General features: G+C 40.2%; 1 protein-coding gene and 1 non-coding gene across 2 annotated transcripts in view; one reads left to right on the top strand and one right to left on the bottom strand.

Annotated features, from left to right (window-relative positions):
- LOC107147647 (phospholipid-transporting ATPase FetA-like) overlaps positions 1–15,648 on the top strand; it is a 66,293-nt gene extending 50,645 nt beyond the window's left edge. The window contains exons 14-23 of the mRNA XM_048783117.1: positions 3,039–3,150; positions 7,131–7,236; positions 7,589–7,736; positions 8,261–8,444; positions 9,821–10,044; positions 11,334–11,417; positions 13,053–13,298; positions 13,474–13,612; positions 14,409–14,539; positions 14,635–15,648. Of these exons, the coding sequence (XP_048639074.1) occupies positions 3,039–3,150; positions 7,131–7,236; positions 7,589–7,736; positions 8,261–8,444; positions 9,821–10,044; positions 11,334–11,417; positions 13,053–13,298; positions 13,474–13,612; positions 14,409–14,539; positions 14,635–14,817 (1,557 nt within the window). The 3' untranslated portion in view covers positions 14,818–15,648. The remainder of the gene's footprint in view (positions 1–3,038; positions 3,151–7,130; positions 7,237–7,588; positions 7,737–8,260; positions 8,445–9,820; positions 10,045–11,333; positions 11,418–13,052; positions 13,299–13,473; positions 13,613–14,408; positions 14,540–14,634) is intronic.
- LOC125610719 lies at positions 6,263–6,368 on the bottom strand. Its single transcript, XR_007340720.1, has one exon. It is a non-coding gene; the product is annotated as a U6 spliceosomal RNA (small nuclear RNA).
- Positions 15,649–21,250: the final 5,602 nt, after the last annotated feature.

Raw genomic sequence — 21,250 nt, 5'->3', positions numbered from 1 at the left:
GGGAACAAGGATGGTGGTGGTGGTAGCCAGTAAACTAAGCAAAGGTTCTAAGAGTGCATCCAGAGTATCTACAGATGTAGGCTGTCTCTGAGAGGAAAGACAGGTAGGCTCAACAGGAAAGCCCACAGTTTTGGGTCAAGGAGGCTGGGTATTGGAATCCAAGCTGATTCGGTGTGTCCTGGAGTTCTGAACCATTGTGAAAAGTGCACTGATTGTAATTTTTTTTCTTTCTGGCACTGTTTCTTATCCTGGAGCTGCTCACAAAAACTAAGTAATCTATAAGATCAAGATCCAACTAATGCTCAGATTAAATAGTTCAGAACAAATTGATGGAATAATCAGGACAAGAATATTCATTCATTCAATATATTTATTAAGTGCCTCCTATGTACCAAATTCTGTGCCTATAGCAGTAGAGAAACCAGACAAAAAGCCATCTATAATAGTTAGTATGTCACATGGTGAAAGTGCTACAAGGGAAAATAAAGCCAGGAAGAGGGAGTATTAACACATGCTGTGTGTTTTGGAGGGGCAGAGGCATTGCTGCTGTTTTAAACAGGGAAGTTAGTCTTCACTGTGAAGAGGAGATCTGAAGACCTAAAGAAGGTGGCAAGCATTTAGGGGAATGGAATTAATTGTTAAACTTGGTATCTTAGATATTATGTTGAAGGTTCACTTGATGGTGAGTGCGGGGAGGAGAAGTATGCAGAGAGAAGTAATTTGTGCCCCTTAGATTAGTTCAGTTTGTCTAGCCATTGTTATATGTACATTTTAGTTAATATTACTAGGTATTAAAGAATAAGTTTAATGCCCAAAGTTTTTTAGAAGTAGCAAAATAATCCCTACATAAATATAATTTTATTAGTTTTTAGGAAGAACTATCTTCTGGGAATGACCTTTGTTAATCCACCTCTTGGAGCTGGGGGTAGTCCTGAACTCAGTCACTGGAATGGTGAAGAGGGAGAAGAGAAAGTGTGAGGGGAAGTGTTCTAAAGTTTTAGGTTATAACCATAGATCCATACATGCATTTTTGGTAAAGTACTTGTGTTTATTGTGCACAAAGTTTATACTTTATTTCACAACATCTAAGCTTTCTAAATGTCCTGAGGTGACAGTGTATCATAAAAAGTAGAGCTAGTGAATCAGCCAACTTATAAATATCTTTTTGTTATAATTGATAGAAAAGGTGCATCTTGGTTTTGTTTTATCTTTGGGAAGTGCATATCAGGACTTGTTTATTAGGCTACAGCAGATAGGCAGAAGGAAGCACACAGGGAGAGATGGAATCAAGAGCTCAAGGGTCTACATTTTGATGTGATCCACTGATGTGTATGCATCTCTGACTGAACTACAGGAATACTTTAATTCTGGAAACATGCATTCTTGCTAATATTTTAGTAGTAGAAATCTGATAATGAATGCTCTTAAAAACATGCTTGGTATATTCTGTTGCTTTGTCTTATTTTAAATTGAGCATTAAGAGACTGCATTGTTTTAGTTATAACTCTGCCAATATGTCTATCTGGAGGCCTGTTGCCATTTCTGTCTTCAGTGAAATTTTTGTCCCCAAGAAAGGATTGCAATTTTTTTAACAGATTGAATTGGTATAGTGTATTCTTATTTACCAAAAATACTGATATAGTTTGGGATTTTGAATTGATGAATATTCTTGGATGTGTGGAAAAGCATGATACACACATGATCTCAATCACACAAAATAGGATGTTGTATATGTATATGCATGACATATCCAACTAAGCTGCTTGTGACTTGATGACTTTGCTTTTTGCTTCTGTTTTTCTGTTTCCTGTAATGCACATAATTAACTTTTTAAAAAACAAAAGCTATTTTTAAAAACTCGAAGAAAAAAAAGTGGTAAGCCAAGCAGCCCTCTGGCTTTGCAAATGAGCTTTTCAGACAGAGTAGTAGCAAGAGAAAAAAAACCCTGACACAGGAGCAGGCCTAACTTGTTAGCTGGCAGCCAGTGTGGCTGGGACAGTATGAGTAAGGAGGAGAGAATGAAAGGACATGCAATGTGACAAGTAGGAATGGGTCATCATAAGCCAATGTAAGGATTTGTGGTAAATATGGCGAACCATGGAAGAGTTCAACCAGAGAAGTTATGTAGCTTTTAAAGTCATTAGTCTGATTGCAGTGTTGATTTATACTCTAGGACAGTAGTACAGGTGAGAGATGATGATGGCTTGAATCAAACAGAAGTAGTAGAAGTGACAAGGAACGGTCAAATTATGTATGGTTTTTAAAAGTAGAGACAACAGATTTTGCTGATGGATTGGACTATTGAGGATGAGAAAAAGAAATATTAAGAATGACCCTGACATTTCTGACCAATCTGATACAGGCCAGCCCTGCTATAAACAGAAATGACTGACACCAAAGGGAAAATATAGAGATCCCTAATCTCCTTCTACATTCAGTCCTTCTACAGGCCTGGCAGAATCAGTAATTCATCCATTTGTCAGTTCTCCGGGCTTATTCTTGTCTCCGCACTGTTGTGTTATTAGAGAGAGAAAGCATGATGTTGGGTCAAGATTCTTTTAATCTAATGTGGAAAAATGTCTTGGAACCCTTAGATATTTCTAATAGGTACAATAGCAAAGTACACCCAAGCCCTTGTAGGGCTGAAGGGAAAACTGGAGTAGGATACAGAGATCCTTCCTTAAGACTTGCCACATTTGAGGACAGGAAGTATGCAGTAAAGCAAGGGAGAAATGAAGGTGTACTGAGAAACAGATGGTTTAGAAGTAGCACATAACTTCATGAATGACTCAGGCAAATCCCTTCCCTCTCTGGTACCTAATACTAATTTTCTAAATTTGATTTCAATGTGTGGTGGAAAAGTTGTATGTGTAGAGAGGCAAAGTATGCAGAGTGCTATGCCACCAGGATCCTCCAGGACAGAGCTAGCTCACTGAAGATAACACTGAAGTGCCAGTTCAGTTGTTGGGTAGCATATAGTGCTCTCGCGCTCTCTCTCTCTCTCTCTCTTCCTCACTCATTGATCTCTCTGTTCGAAGCTGTTAGGGGCCACAGGCATAGAAGACAAACTGCAAGATGGAGTGCCTGAGACAATCATCACCCTGAACAAAGCCAGAATCAAAATATGGGTTTTAACTGGTGATAAGCAAGGTAAAAGAAAGCTCCTAGCCTGCATGACTCTCTTCCTCACCTACTTTAACCATTTCTTTCCTCTTTATTTTCCTTTTTTCTTACCAATTTTCTTGACAAATACCTGTAACTCAGATGAAGTCCCTTCAATGTCTAATTTTGTATACAATTTGCTGAGCATGCACTGTATGCCAGATGCTGTATTTTTCAATGAAAACATACAGATGATCAATCAATCAAACATGACCCCTGTTTCAGCCAGGAACTTAAAAGCTAAAAACTTTATTATTATTTTTTTATTTTTTGCAGTATTGAACCCAGTATTGGAACCCAGGGCCTCATGTATGCTAGGTAGGTGCTCTACCACTGAGCTACATTCTCAACACCCCCCACCCCGACTTTATTTATTTATTTATTTATTTATTTTGAGACAAAGTCTCACTAAATTACCCAGGGGGGCCTCAAACTTGCTATCCTCCTTTCTCAGCCTCCAGAGTAGCTAGGCTAAAAACTTTAAAGTTATCTTTGTACACTCTCTGTTGTCTCCAATATCCATTTTCTTAGCATGTCCCACCAATTCTTCTGAAAAATCCTCTTGACTATGTCATCTCCCTAGTTCAACCTTCATCCTCTGTTGTGGTTCTACAAAAATTTCTGAATTGATCTGTCTTTTGCCGTTACTAATTTCAGCGTGGCCTATATACAATCATCAGTTTAATTTTCCTCAAATTTTATGGTGTTACTCCTCTGCTCAGGGACCTACAGGGATTCTACATTATAAAGGTCAGATTCTATCTGATCTTCAAGACCTTGAAACTGGATGTGGGGGCACATGCCTATAATTCCAGTGACTTGGGAGGCTGAGGCAAGAAGAATTCAAGTTTAAGATCAGTCTGGGCAATTTAGCAGACCCTGTATCAAAATTTTAAAAAGGCTGTGCATGTGACTCAGTGGTAAAGCACCCCTGGGTTCAATCTCCACTTCTTCAAAAAAAAAAAAGGAAGTTCTTGGTAAACCATTGCTACCTATACAACCTTATCTGCATCCTAATATAACCATTATCTTCAATATGTCCCAAACAAACCAATTCCTACTCTAGGGTCTATGTTTGGGTTGTTTCCCTACTTGAAATACCTTTTCCTTTCCTTAAACACTTTTTTTGTGGGGGATAGAGGAGTAGCTTTAGCTTAAAATATTTCTCTTTTATTATTAGTACATTATAGTTATACATAATAGTTGGGTTCATTTTGTCATAATCATGCATACATTAAATTTAATTTGTTCCATTTTGGTCTCTGGTGCCTCCTCTTCCCCTCCCCTCCTCCCACCCACTATTTTTCTTCTTCTACCCTGCTGGCCTTCCTTTTATTTATTTACTTATTTATTTTTAGTTGGTGCTTTATAGATATACATAAAGGTGAAGTTCACTATTATATGTATATATACACATAGCATAATTTTTTCAAATTCAGTCTGCATTTCCTCCCCTTTCCTGTCCCTCTTTCCTTCCCCTCAATATCCTTCTATTCCACAGATCTTCCCTCTATTCTTATGAATTCATTCCATCCTCTAGCTTCCCTTCCCCCTCCCCTTATTTTCCTCTAGCTTCCACATATGAGAGAAAGCATTTGACTCTTGATTTTTTGAGTCTGGCTTATTTCACAGTATGATACTCTCCGGATCTATCCATCTACCGGTAAATGCCATAATTTCATTATTTATGGTTGAGTAAAACTCCACTGTGTATACATACCATGTTTTCTTAATCCATTCATCAGGCACCTGGGCTGGTTCCATAACTTGGCTATTGTAAATTGTGCTGATGTGCCTGTCTCATTATAGTGTGCTGATTTTAGTTCTTGGGGGTAAATACTGAGGAGTGGGATAGCTGGGTATATATATAGTGGTTAATATCCCTGTTCTTCTGAGGAATCTCCATATTGCTTTCCAAAATGATTGTACTAATTCACAGTCCCACCAACAATGTATAAGTGTACCTTTTTTTCCATATCTTCACCAGCGTTTATTATTATTTGTATTATTGATGATTGTCATTCTAACTAGAATTAAGATGGAATCTCAATGTAGTTTTGATTTGCATTTCCCTGATTGCCAGTAATGTTGAAATTTCTTCACACATTTTTTGGTCATTTGTTTTCTTTCTTTCTTTTTGAGAATTATCTATTTAATTCTTTTGCCCATTTATTCATTGGATTATTTGGGGTGTTTTGGTTTGCTTTAGTTTGGTGTTAAGCTTTTTGATTTCTTTATATATTCTGGATATTAATCCCCTGTCAGAGGAGTAACTGGCAAAGATTTTCTCTCATTCTGTTGGCTGTCTCTTCATGCTCTTAATCATTTCCTTTGCTGTGCAGAAGCTTTTTAATTTGATGCTATCCCACTTACTGATTCTTGGGTTTATTTCTTGAGCTTTAGGGGTCTTGTTAAGGAAGTTGGTGCCTGTGCCAATATGTTGGGCTGTTAAACCTATGTTTTCATCTAGAAGTTGAAAAGTTTGGGGCCCAATTCCTAAGTCATTGATCCACTTTGATTTAACTTTTGGGCCAGGTGAGAGATAGGGTTCTAGTTTCATTCTTCTACATATGGATATCCAGTTTTTCCACCACCATTTGTTTAAAAGGTTGTCTTTTCTCTAACATATATTTTTGGTTCCTCTGTCAAGTATCAGATGACTCTAACTATGTGGGATTGACTCTGTGTCTTCTATTCTATTCCACCGGTCTTCATGTCTATCTTGATGCCAATACTGTGATGTTTTTGTTACTATAGCTCTGTAGTATAATTTGAGATCAGGTATTGTGATATTTCCAGCATCACTCTTCTTGCTCAAGATTGCTTTGGCTATTCTGGGTTTTTTATTCTTCCAAATGAATTTAAGACCATTTTTTCTAGTTCTGTGAAGAATATCATTAGTATTTTGTTGGAGATTGCATTGAATATGTATAACACTTTTTGGTAATATGGCCATTTTGACAATATTAATTCTGCATATCCAATAACATGGAAGGTCTTTCCATCTTCTAAGGTGGTCTTCATTTTCTTTCTTCAGTGTTCTATAGTTTTTATTTTAGGGGGTCTTTCACCTCCTTGGTTAGATTTATTCCCAAGTATTAAAAATATGAAACACTTCACAAATTGGCATGTCATCCTTATGCAGGGTCCATGCTAACTTCTCTGTATCCATCCAATTTTAGTATATGTGCTGCCAAAGCAATCACCCCTAACACTCTTACTCATCCTTCAAGGCCTTCCTTCAAGAAAGTTCCTGTGACAATTGCAATCTCTCTTCTGAATTTCGATACTACTTGTGGCCAGGGTTCAGGACTTAATTTTTAAAAATGTTTTCCTTTGTATGAATTTATTTCAAATTCCAGGTTTTCTAATGTAAAGAAGGGATACAACTTAAACATGCCTCAGTTCCCCATAAAGTCTAGGATGGAGCTGAATGTGGTGGTACATCCCTATAGTCTCAAGCTGAGGCAAGAGGATCACAACTTTGAAGCTAGCCTGAGCAAATTAGTGAGACCCTGTTTCAAAATTAAATTTTAAAAATTAAAAAGGCTGGGGATACAGCTCAGTGGTACAGTACTCCTGGGATCAATCCCTAGTACTGCCAAAAAGGGCGGGGGCGATAAATAGGCACAGTCATGTTCTAAGAAATATATCCTGATTGCCTACAGAAGTGGATACAGACAGATTTTACTTTCAGCAATAGGAAAAGGCTTTCTAGAGAAAGCTAAGCCTGAATGGTTCTAGTTATTAATAAATTATTCACAAATCTGTACCAAGTAGACACTCATCTGTCAATATTTGAATGAGATTTTCACTGATTAATAAAAAATATACTTTGCATCCAAGGCAAATGTAGACAAGTGAAGTTGAAGCCCACTGTTAGTGCGTATGTAAACTATACCCTGTGACAACCCTGTCCCAATCTATAAACGCCAGCCAAAATGAGATCTGTGTTGCCTTTCCTACAGAAACTGCTGTGAACATTGCCTACTCCTGTAATGTATTTGAGGATGAAATGGATGAGGTGTTTGTGATTGAAGGCAAGGACAGTGATACAATTCTGCAAGAACTCAGGTACAGTTTGGAGGGTGGCCACAGCTAATCCCTAGACCAAAGATTCCCTACACGTCTCTTCCCCCAATGTGAACTCTACAACATCAGAAGGAATAAAGAAGAAATGCAGCAGGGAGGAAAATCTGAATATTTAAGAGAATTTTATAAAGAAGCACTCAGACTAGAGGAGTTGGAGTGTGGAGGATGGAGAAGTGAGGTTCATGGTGCTCAGGAACCTACAGCAGTAGCAGGTCTCAAGAGACAGTCAAGTCTAAGGTCCTGGCCAGTGCTTTGTAGAGTACTTGTACCTTTCTTGACTACTTTCACCATGGGCACATTTTCCTAAGCTCTGACCACTATTCTTGGTTTTCAGGACAGCAAGGGGCAGGATGAAACCTGAATCTCTACTGGAATCAGACTCAATCAACATTTACCTAAAGAGGAAGTCCAAAAGGTCCTTCACAATGCCTGAGGAGGTGCCCTCTGGTGACTATGGCTTAATCATCAGTGGCTACAGTCTGGTAGGCAATAGAGTTATAACTCTTCTTCCAAGGAACTCCCTTCCTAGGTTCAACACACTTCAGGGAAATTTCAAGACCTCTTCCCTATTCTTAGCTGTCCTATTGCCCATCTCTCAGATGCCAATGCCTGAAAGACACCTTTCCCCAAGATACTCTTGGCATGAATAAATGAAGAAAGGAAAGCCAAGGGAAAACTCCTTCTTGATCCAAATTCTTTACTACTGATGTGACCTGTCACTTAGAAGAAACAGGAACCCAGCAGAACCAGACCTCCAAGAAGTCACTTAGCCTCATATAGCCCTATCAACTGATTTGACTTAATGAGAGGCCTGACTAGTTTCCCATTTGAGGCTCAGCCAGAGAATACCTAGAATTGCCTTAGGGGTTTGGCCTTCCTTTGGGGTAGATAACCTTGGGAGCAGCTATGCCTACCCTATGAAAGAAAAGAGTTTGAATGCAAGGGGAGGAAACTCGAAAGGTCATTTCTGGGCAACTTGAAGAGTGGGTATGTCTTGGTGTTGCAGGCTTATGCTCTAGAAGGGAACCTGGAGTTGGAACTGCTACGAACAGCAAGCATGTGCAAGGGGGTAATCTGCTGCCGGATGACACCCTTCCAGAAGGCCCAGGTGGTAGAGCTGGTGAAGAGGTACAAGAAGGTGGTGACACTGGCCATCGGGGATGGGGCCAATGACGTCAGCATGATCAAAGGCATGTGAGCAGAAGGGGGGGCATTAGTCCTCAGTCATGACTTGCCTCTTTCTTCCTTCATGGGCAAAATTGATCTGAGTGGCATTGTATTGCTGGCTCATACTCCTACCTATTAAGCAGTACACAGTGATAATGTTTTGCAACTCCATTCCTGTTCCTCTACACCTGCATTCCCACTTATTTACACCTGCAGATATTTGCCCATATCCACAAGTTTTCAGATTCATTTACTTAACTATGAAGGTAAATACATAGAAACTCATGGCTCCCACAAGAATATGTGTATTCATTCATAAAACAACAAGCTATACAACTACCATACCACCTGAGATGACATCAAGGCCCACAGAAAGAACCCCTGGGCAGGAGTCATAGTCTGCTCTTTTTTTGAAGGATGTAGGCTATGAGGCCTAATGCAGCCCAACGCTGTGTTCCCAAGAACTTGCCCTGGTTCCCCTGGCTGGGAGAGAATAGATTTAGTGATCACTTTGGACCAATAAAAGCAAATGGCTGAAATTTACTTGTTTTAATTTCAGATGAATATTATTAGCCTCCAGCAGTTTGTTGATCAGGGAGATATGGACAAAATATAGAGGTCCTCTAGTCTCATCTCTTTACCCACACAGGAAACACTAGCAGATATTCCAGCCTCAATTTCAATACTATCAAGTGTTCTTGCTATCTTAACCAGTTTCTAGAATCACTCTGGTCTTTAGAGCCTGAGATTAAGCAATGCAGTAGGAGGTATATACCAGATCAGTGAATTTGACCAGAAGAATAGTGAATTACCACAGACTGATTAAAACTTTTAGGAACTTCAATCTTATATTCCATCAAGTACAATCTTTGCTTTATCCAGAAAAATTCTCCTGAGACCTACTGAAGAGTTTATCTTTCACTGAAAAACTATTGCTCCCAATAGTTCAGGTTTCAGTCCCTTAGGTAAACTTAAATAATTAAATATTATATTAGATTGGCATCCATTTTGCATCCTTGATTTAAGTGACTTTCATAGATAATAAGATATTTAAACCTTAACATCTAGATGTGGGAAAGAGTCTAAAGGGATAGAGTAGAAGCAAAAAATATCTGGGACAACTTTTGAGTTATTACTAGCCATACCAGGCATTCTTGAGTGGCAGCATTCAAAAAAAGTACAGAAAGAGACTGTTTTCCAGGTTGTGGGGGAGGGGCACTCCATTAAGGGGGGAAGGACTCTACTTAAGGAACTGCCATTTTGAATTGAGCCTGAGTATTTTCCAAATGTAAAACAAGGGGTTTATGCAACATTATCCAGCATTTCCTTTACATTTCTCAGGGTGGGAGTCTTAACAAATAAGCTCTGTGGCTTAGAATCTTCTGGGCTTTCACTGCAGCTGCCCACATTGGGGTCGGCATCAGCGGCCAGGAGGGGATGCAGGCCATGCTCAACAGTGACTTTGCCTTCTCCCAGTTCCGCTACCTTCAACGTCTGCTGTTGGTACATGGCCGCTGGTCTTATAATCGCATGTGCAAATTTCTCAGCTTCTTCTTTTATAAGAATTTTGTCTTCACCTTGGTGCACTTCTGGTATGCTTTCTTCAACGGATTCTCTGCACAGGTAGGAGTTCATTGGGGATGGGGCCAATGATGTCAGCATGATCAAAGGCATGTGACCCTAATCATCTTGGTCTTCTCTAGTCACTCACACTTTAACAAGCTCAGACCTTTTTCTACCTCTAGAGACCAATGTATGACACACTGCCATCCATCCATAGCTTTATGACAACCCATAAAGCTTTTCACCCCATATTGATCCCATCTCCCAACCCTGCACTAATTGTAGATTTCCAAACCATAAAGATTCTGGCCTAGCTCTGTTCTTAATACCTACCTTCAGAAATCTTCCTAATAAGTTAGTTTCACTTTTTCTTTAACATTGGCATTATAATTTCCAAACACATGTGATGGGAAATATTGATGGACCTAGAATTTTTCTTAGCATCCAAAATATCCTATGGAATAGGCTAAGGCCTCTGGGTCCTGCCAGACAAGCTATTCTGACATTCACTACAGCTTCCCTTTACTTCTCCTTCTCTACCCTGACTGCCTGCACCCCTGTCCCAAACACACACACACACACACACACACACACACACACACAGTTGCTGCTTGGGTGAATTAATTCCTCATTTGAAATATGAAATTTCCGTAACCATTCTGGGGAAAAGTGACACCTGAATTTTGATGTTTTAAGAGCAGTCCCCTTCCTATAAGTTTTTCAGGAGTCTGTCAAGATTACCAAAAGAAACCACCTCAGAAATGACCAGTCAGCAGACTGTGGACTGTGGGAGACTGTATACCCTCAGGGCCTAGCCAAGCCAGTCTGGTTTGTGGGAGGTGTGTGTGTGTGCTACATGTGTTGCTGCTGACCTCTTGTGGATAGTAAGGAAAGAGTTCCTTTCTTGTTCCCAGAATGGAACACCCAGCTGTAGAAGGTTCGATGAATCTATTCCCTTTGCCAGTGTTAGATGTCCAGTGCTACAGAAGCCACTGAAGCCATATAAGGCAGAAAAAGAAAACAGCCTAAAGGTTTACTTGCCTGGTAGTGCCTAGGTGTGGCTCCACTCTTGAGTCCTTTCTCTGCAGGAAGGAGCAGAGCAGGTTATGGTGCAGATCAGCATTGAAAGCTTGATGTGGCCTGGCACCAGCCTTGGACAGAGGGTTCTACATACAGTAGGATCAAATAAAAAATTGGAGCTCTCAGTCAAATTCTGAAATCCATACTAACTCTGGGTTAGTATGGTGGTGACTAAGGCAGCCAGGGGAGGGCTATCTTGGGCCTGGGAGGTGGAGGTGGGACTTTGGAGGAGAGAGGAGAATTTAAAAATCTCCTTGGTATTCTTCCAGGCAGTCTATGATACCTGGTTTATCACCTGCTACAATTTGATTTACACCTCCCTCCCTGTCCTGGGCTTGAGTCTATTTGATCAGGTAAGACCAAAAGCAAGCCTCTCAGTCAGGGTTGAAGCCCCTGAACCCTTGAGGAATATTCCCAAGAGTGGAGTAAAGAGCAAGAACTGAACTCAACAAAATTAACTGTAAAGAAAATAATTTCTAGAGCAAGTAAAGGAGCTTATTGCCTGGAATAGGTATCATGAGAAAAACAAAAAATCCTCCTGCACTGAAAATAATCACCAGTTTTTAAAAGTCAGGTTTTCCTGTCTCAACTTTATCTTTAGAGAGAGAAACATGGAAATTATGCTGTATAGTACATTGAGTGTATCCAAAAGTAGTAAAATGAAAGAGAGCTACTGGATCAGGACTGGGTAAAGCAAGGGGCTTCAAGAAAGGGGATTCCCTAGCAGGGTGTGGTGGTACATGCCAGTAATTCCAGCAGCTTGTAGGCTGAAACAGGAGGATCTCAAGTTCAAAGCCAGCCTCATCAACTTAGTGAGGCCCTAAGCAACTTAATGAGACCATCTCAAAATAAAAATTAAGGAAAGGACAGGGATGTGACTCAGTGGTTGAGTGCCTCTGGGTTCAATCCCTCATACCAAAAACAAAAACAAAAAAACCAAAGATGATTACCATTTAGAGATGATGAGGATGAGCTAAGCCAAGCAGGAAAGACTAGGTGGGGAGTCCTAAGGAACAAGCATGGGAGCATGTGTATTCCATGCATCACAGGGAGCTAGACCAGGATATACCCTTTGTCCTTCTCAGAAATTTTCTGCATGTTGAGGGTCCTAGTATCCCTTCCCCCGCCTCTTCTATGCCAGTCTCAACTCCTGAGCACCACAGTAGACAAGGAGCATCCAAAGAGTTGTAAAGCAACTGAAATAGGACATCATGGAATCATGGTTCCCAGTCTCCATCAGGGTAGTAGCACTGAAAGAAATTCTACATGAAGTAGTTGCCAAACCTCAGAAAGACAAGAGGGATAGATTGTGTTACTCAGTAGTACTATCCTGCTTCGATGATCTAGTTCCAGTCATCTACCACTGAAGCCATGCCCCAAGTTTTGAATTTCAAGTTTCATATTTGGAAAATGAAGACAAGCCAGCATCATTCATACAGAGAATTCTCCCACCTTGAGTTCATCAGTAGCTATGGGAGGGAATAGGAAGAACATCATGAACACAGATGTTTCCGAAGGACTAACTAGTCCCCCATTGGCTTCCTGTTCTTTACCCATTAGCTTTTAACACACACACACACACACCAAAAAAAAAAAAAAAAACAAAAACTAAAGGAACACTTACACTTGGGGACCCATGTTTTTAATGCCACCCCCATTCCATTCCAAGCTCCAGTCCTCCCTTACAGCTACCCCCAAACCAAACTCCCTTTCACAATTCTCTAATGCTGAATGCCTCCAAGTGCTTCTCATCATCCTGACCTTCTCCTAGCTTCCTTCTACTACCTTGATCCTTGCCTAGAGAGAACTTCAGGAAGGGTCTGTGGTCGCTGCCCTGTTCTCTGGTTCCACTTCTCAAGTACTCCATGAGGAAGCTCCTAGGCAGCCTGGCAGCAGACACAAATGAGGGGAGACACCTCTACTCTGATGGAGATGGGACCTTCTATGGAGAGACTCTGAGCCTTCCTCCTTCCCTCTGGTATTTCCAGGATGTGAATGAAACATGGAGCCTACATTTCCCAGAGCTGTATATCCCAGGCCAGCACAACCTCTATTTCAACAAGAAGGAATTTGTGAAGTGTTTATTACACGGGATCTACAGTTCCTTTGTGCTGTTCTTTGTCCCCATGGGAACAATTTACAACTCAGCACGCAGTGATGGAAAGGACATCTCCGACATCCAGACCTTTTGCCTGCTAGTACAAACCTCCTTAATCTGGGTGGTCACAGTGCAGGTGTGGCCACTAGCAGTGGGAATGAGGGGATTGGATGGGGAGCTGTCTAGAAAGACAGGGAGGTAAGGAGGGGGGGAGACAGAAAGGAGCATTCTCCATCACAGAATTGGAGAAGGGAGGTGGCTAATAGAGATCGCAGGTTATAGGGTATTGCACATAACCTAGTGCTTTTCAGATTGCCCTGCAGACAACCTACTGGACGATGATAAGCCACTTCTTCATCTGGGGTAGCCTGGGTTTCTACTTTTGCATCTTATTCTTCCTGTACAGTGATGGCTTGTGTCTAATGTTCCCCACCATCTTTCAATTCCTAGGTAAGACCCTGGCCAGTAGGTGGGGGAGGTACCAAGTATATTTATTAAATAAATGTTTACTGAGAGGCTATTACTATGTGCTAAGCTCTGTGAATAAAGAGATAAGAAATGATCTCTAACCTAAAGGGACTCAAAATCTAGGTAGGACTACCTAGATAGGATTCAAAAATATTTTACCTTAGAGTTTCCATGATTTTTTTTTTCAAATATCTAGTTTGATCTTCACGGGAATACTATGATGTAGGCAGGGCAAGAATTATTAGCACCATTTTGGAGACTGGAGGGTTTTTTTCAATTAAATGACTCAATATAGGTCTCCTGATTCCAGTCAACATCCTTTATACTGTAGCATTACTGCCTTATTGTCTCCTGTATTCATTTCTCTCTGTCTCAAGTCCACTTCATGAGGATAAAATACAGAAAGAGTAGCCATATAGATGTCCTTGGCTTCTATCTCTTGTCAGGCCACTAACTCACTTTTCTCCTCTAAAGCTTTCTGTCCCATTTTTGTATACAAGCCAATGTACTAGGATTCCCCATTACCTACCCCCACTCTCCTGCCTGCCCAGCCTGTAGAGGGAGACAAAAGTATGTAAATTCACAGTGACTGCACAAAGGACCCAACTGCAATTATTTTGCATTTATATAATTCCTCAGGAGACCAGACTGTCTCCAAATCAATAACATCCTTCTTTGGACTAGAGAGGTATCTAAGTTCTGGCTAATACTGCCCACTCCTAACCTCTCCCCTTTCTCCAGACTGTTTGCCTTACCCCTCCTTGCTCATTGTGTACAGGTGTGGCTAGGAACACTATGAACCAGTCACAATTGTGGCTGGGCCTTATCCTCAGTGTGATCCTCTGTATAATTCCTGCATTTGGGTACCAGTTTCTCCAACCACTAATTTGGCCTCTCAGTGTGGACAAGGTAAGTGGAACAGGGAGCCTACCCAGATATGATTTATAATCCTTTTCCCCTTTGCCTTTGTGAATAAAACCCCGTCCCCCATGCTCTGGATACAGGTTTTGGACACAATTCATTATGGCAAGATACCGCCACCACAAGTTCAAGTCCGGACCAAAGTGAAACACCCAGGCCTGCGACGTTCTGCCTATGCATTCTCCCACAAACAGGGCTTTGGGGCCCTCATCACTTCTGGAAAGACAACAAAGGCCAAGAAAAACAGCTTTCCTCTTAAAAAGTAGAGGCCCTTAGGGAAACCCAAAAACAGTCAGTTATTGTTCTTCCTCCCTTGTATACATGCAATTTAGAAAGGAGGGATTAGAGTCCCTGGGAACAGCATAAACCTGCTCCTCCACTCTCAGGACTGGGACTCAGCCTCTTCATTCCCCAGAAAGGCTGTGCCCAGGTAAGGCAAGAGATAAGGAAAGAGTCCTCAGATATCTGCCAGAGTTGTAGCATTTCAAGAAAAATCAATCTCAGGCTTCCCTTCCACCATCCCTCTCAAGTTTTAATCCAGAAAAGCAAATGTGGAAGTAGAGGTGGTAGAGGGACAGTGCAGGGAAGGAGAGAAAGAAGATAGGACCTAAGAATCTTACTTTGGACCCTATCTCCCATACCCAGAGCATAACCTTCCCAGGGGCCCATAGGAACGTATTTCCATCCTAGCACTCACTCTTCTTAGGTTTATTTGGGAGATTTACAGTGAGTATTTTGCTGGCCCTGATAGCAAAAGTGGGAGGCAGCTTTGGAGAGTTGGTCTTGAGAAGCCAAAGGAGAGTTTCTGGACCCCAAAAAAGGATGTGGTTCTTGCTGGGATAAGTTGCTCAATATTTTGCTTTCTTCCCCTCTCTTTTGACCCCTTTGACCCAAGAACTGATGCATGATCAGACCTCAGAACCAGGATGGGAAAAATGGAGAGGATTTTTTTAGAACTCATGTCTTAGGGGGATATAACCATAATTGATGAGCGTCTGTCTTCATTCCATAAAATTATTTTGAGAAGAAATTGTATATATTTGGAATATTGTTTCTAAGAAGTTTATGGTAAAATAAATTGCATATTTTTGAGTGAAGAGATTTGTGTGGCTTATTGGGGTCCAAGTGATTATAATATAGTCTGAGCAATATCATTTTCCCACAGACCCCTCACCTTTTTCCCCCTTCAAATTAGACCAACATATTCCCTCTTGGCTGTCTCCCCTTTTTTTCAGTTCCACTCTTCTGCCCTGTCTTGCTAAACTCTATCTTTGCTTCAGGTGACCACACCTTTTATCTCTATAGTGTTTTCCTCTTTGTATTCCTTAAATATTGGTTCCTAAAGCTCCATCATAGGTTCTCTGCTCATTTTTCCCTGTACCCCTTTTCTTAGTGACTTTGTCCAAACTCTTGACTTCATTTACCAACAGAAAGATGGTAGCCCTCATCTCTCTGGGGAGGTATAGATCCATATATTAAACCAACTCTGAGATCTTTCACTTAGCTGAGGCTTTGGAAACATAAATTCAAACCTGCTCAACCTGATCATTTTCCCCCAGATTTTAATAGGATGCCACCACCATCATTCTAGTGATCCAAAGCAGAAAGATGGGAATCATCCTTTACTTCTTCCTCTAGATTGATGTCCAGTCAGTAATCAAGTCATGAAATTCTCTATCCTTATTTCTTGTTTTCTCTTCCCTTCCACTATTGCTATCATTGCCTTTGCTCAGACTTTCATCAACTCTTAACTTGGATTCTGGCATAAAATCTCCAACTTAATTTATCTGATTCTTTCCCTTCAACAGCATCAATAATACTATTTCCAGAGTAATCTTTCTGAAAGGAAAATTGTGTTATATCAAGCGCCAGTTTACCATCCTTTGAGGACTCCCCAAGCTTTCTAGATCAAGTTAAAATGTGGACACTTTATTATTGGGCCCTCTCTAGCCCTGTCTTCCATGACTAGTCATGAATTTCTGGTCTTCATGTCATAAAATATACTGTTCTCATATTCTAAAATGCTTTCCCCCACTCCTTTCTTTATCTAGTGAATTTTTAGTCATCCTTCAAATTCAGGTTATTTGGAATTAAGAGAAAGATGATGGTTTGATGCCACTCAATATATTAAGCACCACTGAATTGTATACTTTTAAATGGTTAATTTTATGCATTGCTCACCTCAATTTAAAAAAAAAAAAAAAAGCTCAGATTAGGCATATCTCTTCCAGGAGGTTTTCCTAATTCTTTAATGTGGTTTATATGCCTGCCCTATGTACTCAATTACTTCTCTATACATACCTCTATCAGACATACTTGTTAGAAGGCATTGTAATCATTGATTTTCTTTCTAGACCCAGCATACACTAAATCTTTAATAAATGTCTGTTGAATGAATGAAAGAATATTGAAGTCTTCTGCTTCTCTACCTGTATGTCTTATTTTCATAAATAGCAACACTACCCAAGAGCTCAAACCAGAAACTTGGAAGTTGTGCTGGACTCTTCTCCACTATTCCTCTAACCCAAATCTACTCAGTAAGTTCCAGATTCTGAATCAGAAACGTCTTCATTTTTTTTTCCTTTCTCCCATCCAAGAACTAATTAGGCCCAACTCCACTTAGTTTCCAAGATTGGGTACATTCAGTGTGGTATGGCTATAGACAATTTTTCCCTTTCTTATTCTTAATCCTGCTGCTCTCACTATAGCAACATCTGCTATGGTATGAGTGGGTATGTGTGGGACACTGAGGATTGAACCTAGGGACACTTTATCACTGAGCTACATTCCCAGGTCTTTTTGTTGTTGTTGTTGTTGTTCTGTTTTAGACAGGATCTCACCAAGTTGCTAAGGCTGACCTGGAACTTGTGATCCTCCTGCCTCAGCCTCCCAAGTCACTGGTATAACAAGAGTATGCTATCACATCTGGCATATAATCTCATTCTTGCCATACCACATCATTTCAGAACTAAAGGTTCCATCATCTTCAGAAGCATTTATGGCTTGGCTCTTTCTGTTCTCTCTCCATACTTTCATCCCTTCTTTGTTTAATATCTGCTCTTAACTCAGATAGGGTCACTTCTTCCAGGAAAATAACACAATCTCATATTCTGAGTTAACTGCCTCTTTCTTGTGCGAGAGTACCTTGCACCTTTCCTTTCTTTCCATTTTCCAAAGTTTGAATATTTGATCATTCATAGGCCCCTTTTAATTATGGCTTACTTCTCTGCCTTCTCTGCTAGACCATTTTGAATGATCATATTTTTTAGGGCAATAATATTCTCATTCATTCTCTCTCTCTCTCCAAGCAGAAATGCTAGCACTTAGATTTTTATGTTTTTCAGTGAATGATATCTACTACCTTTTATTTTTCTTAAACTTGCTTCTTATCCTTTCATTTCAAAATGAAGCTCATCCTTCTGTATCTAGTTTGAAGTTATACTTTAGGGGCCTCTTTTTATGATACATAATTATTAATGGTCTTCCAACTAAGGCATCTGTAAAAATACAGTTTGGACCAGTAATATCCCCCAAAGCTCCTGAATAATCACCACCCACTTCTGGTGGTTTATGTGCATACTAGGAGATTTGTATCTCTACTAAGGAGCTAAGACAGTAAATGCCACATTCCAAAGTGAGGTTTGAGATGACCACTCAAGGCTTGTAAAAAGGGGATTATGAAAACCAAGTTTGGGCCGCAATGGTAGAGTGCTTGCTTAGCACATGTGAGGCACAGGTTCAATCCTTCGCACCACATAAAAATAAAATAAAAGCATTCTGTTCATCTACAACTACAAAAAGAAAAAGAAACTGAGCTTGCAATTGTCAATTGCCCCACCCACCTTGAGTAAAGGTCTAGAAAATCTGCTAATGGAGAGGAAACTTTGGAGAGAATTTTTTTGGGGGGGCATGCGGTACCAGGGATTGAACTCAGGGGTACTCGACCACTGAACCACATCCCTAGAACTATTTTGAATTTTATTAGAGACATAGTCTCACTGAGTTGCTTAGGGCCTTGCTTTTGCTGAAGCTGGCTTTGAAATAGAAATCCTCCTGCCTCAGCCTCCGGAGTTGCTGGGATTACAGGTGTGCACCATCACACCTGGTTCTTTGGAAGGAATTATTAGTGTGCTTTAAGTCCCACCTCCAGTTCAGTTCAAGATGAAAAGCCTTCCAGGAAATAACTTGGAAGATTAATGTGATTAACATGTTTAGAGGACACAGAATACTACTACCTCACTCATCCCCAGAAAATCTAAAATCTAAATAGTGGGAACAATTAACTATGTGCTCTATGGCACAGCAAGATGAAGTAACAGCGGTGAGACAACCTGTGCTCCCATAGTTTTTCTGGGTAAGGGATGCATGGATGCTTCTCACAGACTAGATACAGGCCATCTCAGAGGGAGAATTGGTTGAGTTTCTTAATCTTATTGAGAGATCACTGAAAGTTTGAAGAGACCTCAGGAGAAGGAAGCAGGGGATATGCTGCCAATGCCTAGGAATTTGGAATTAGAAGGAAGAGATATGAGGTAAATTTTCTTCATCTTGATTTTGGAGGTTGTTATATGTGTATACATTTGTCAAAACTGATCAATCTGTATATTTTATTTTATGTAAACTATACCTCAATAAATTTGAGTTTTTAATGCCCCAGATTTTTAAAGGAGTTATGACAACTAGAGAAGCTAAATTTACCCACATTAAAGTAACTAAAAATAGAAAAATATCACCACCAATAGGGAGGGGATCTCTAAAGAACCTACAATCACTAAAATTAATTTGTAATAGTATTAGTTAAGGAAGAACTTCATTCATCTCTTCTTACTCTTGCCCTGCAAGAAACAAGGGTTAATAGCAAGCTGGGCAAGGGAAGAGAGGTAAGGGGAAAAACACAGACATTTGTTAAGCTCTGCCCTGTTTTCCTACTGAACATGGACAACTGCAATATAGCTAAGATGAGGGATAAGTAAAAGCATTAATTATGAAGTTTGAAGTTTCAAAAATTATTTCATTAAATCATTTTAATTACTAAAATAAAACTTAAAGGGGCAAGTACTTGTTGCTTCCTAAAAAATGACTAGAAAATTCATGAAGTACAGTCTCATGAAGTGGGTTCAATAACAGAGTAGAAGTGATTTTATAGTTATCCCTCACCTCACAAATCCTACATAAAGGTTCTACTTACACACACACACACACACACAGAGATTTACAATTTGCTAATTACATATAGATATTAACAACATTTGAGTTACTGTCTCAGGCCCCTATGTTCAAAGCACAATTTGGGTATAGAACTTTCCAGGTTCTTTCATTCCGTTCAGCCTTACATACAACAAGTAGTTACTGGCATCTGTCATCATTTAGGCATTCTTCTAGGAGCTGTAGATACAGTGAAGGATTTAAAAAAAAAAAAGAGTTTCTATTACCATGGAGCTCACATTCTAGTAGGATAGACAATAACCAAGTAAACATGATCATCCAGCTAATGTCCTAGTTCATTTTCTGTTGCTGATAACATAATACCAGACTGGTAAGCTGTTTTTTTTTTAAGGTTTATTTTAGCTCACCATTCTAGTCCAAAGTCAAGGGGCCACATCCCATGATGGCCTTCTCACTGGCAGAGTCCAGAGGCAGCACAAGGCATTATGTGGATATGGACAGGGAATACTGGAGTAACCTAATCAAACCAGCTTTTATAGAAGATCCATTCTTGGGATAACCCATTAACCCATTAATCATATGAATGGCTTGATCCATTCATGGATGCAGAGCTCTAATCTTAAAGGTCCCAACTTTTTATTTATTTATTTATTTTTAGTACTGGGTATTGAACCAAAGGGCACTTTACCACTGAGCCACATCTCCAGCCTTTTTAAAAATATTTTGAGACAGGATCTCACTAAGTTACCTAGAGCCTCACTAAGATGCTGATGCTGGCTTTGAACTTGCTATTTTCCTACCTCAGCCTTCCAAGCCATGGGGAAGGTCTCAAGTCTTAATATCTCATAAGGGGCTTTAAATTTCAACATAAATTCTGGAGGGGACAAACCATATTCAACTTTAGCAGATAGTAAGTGCTCTGAAGATAAACACAACAGCTATTCTTTTATTTTAAATATTTATTTTTTAGTTGTAGTTGGATACAATACCTTTATTTATTTTTACGTGGTGCTGAGGATCGAACCCAGGGCCTCGCATGTGCTAGGCGGGCACACTACCGCTGAGCCCCAGCCCCAGCCCACAATAGCTACTCTTAACAGTGATAAACTATGTGGGAGAAGGGTAACTACTTTATATTTAGTAGTCAGAGAAGGTTGTTCTGAGAAAATGACATATAAAATGAGACCTAAATGACTACAAAAGTCTGAAGAAGCTGGGTGCAGTGATGGACACCAGTAATCGGAAGGCTGAAGCAGAAGGAATGCAAATTCAAGACCAGCCTCAGCAATTTAGTGAGGCTCAAAATAAAAAATAAAAAAGGGCTAGGCATATGGCAGAGTAATTAAGGACTTCTGGGTTCAATCACTGTTGAGAGCCACAGCCAAAGGGGCCCCAGCAAACTTCCAGCTGCCAGCAAACTTCCAGCTGCCGGCTGATGATTGGCTCACAGCGGCCCCAGCAACATCTAGCTGATTGGCTCCTCGGCCCCAGCAACATCTAGCTGATTGGCTCCTCTGCGGTGATGCTCATTGG

Source organism: Marmota marmota, unplaced genomic scaffold (assembly GCF_001458135.2).
Source record: "Marmota marmota marmota unplaced genomic scaffold, marMar, whole genome shotgun sequence".
Classification (NCBI taxonomy): Eukaryota; Metazoa; Chordata; class Mammalia; order Rodentia; family Sciuridae; genus Marmota; species Marmota marmota.
The sequence above is the reverse complement of the archived record's forward strand: the minus strand, read 5'-3'. Positions and strand labels throughout refer to the sequence as shown.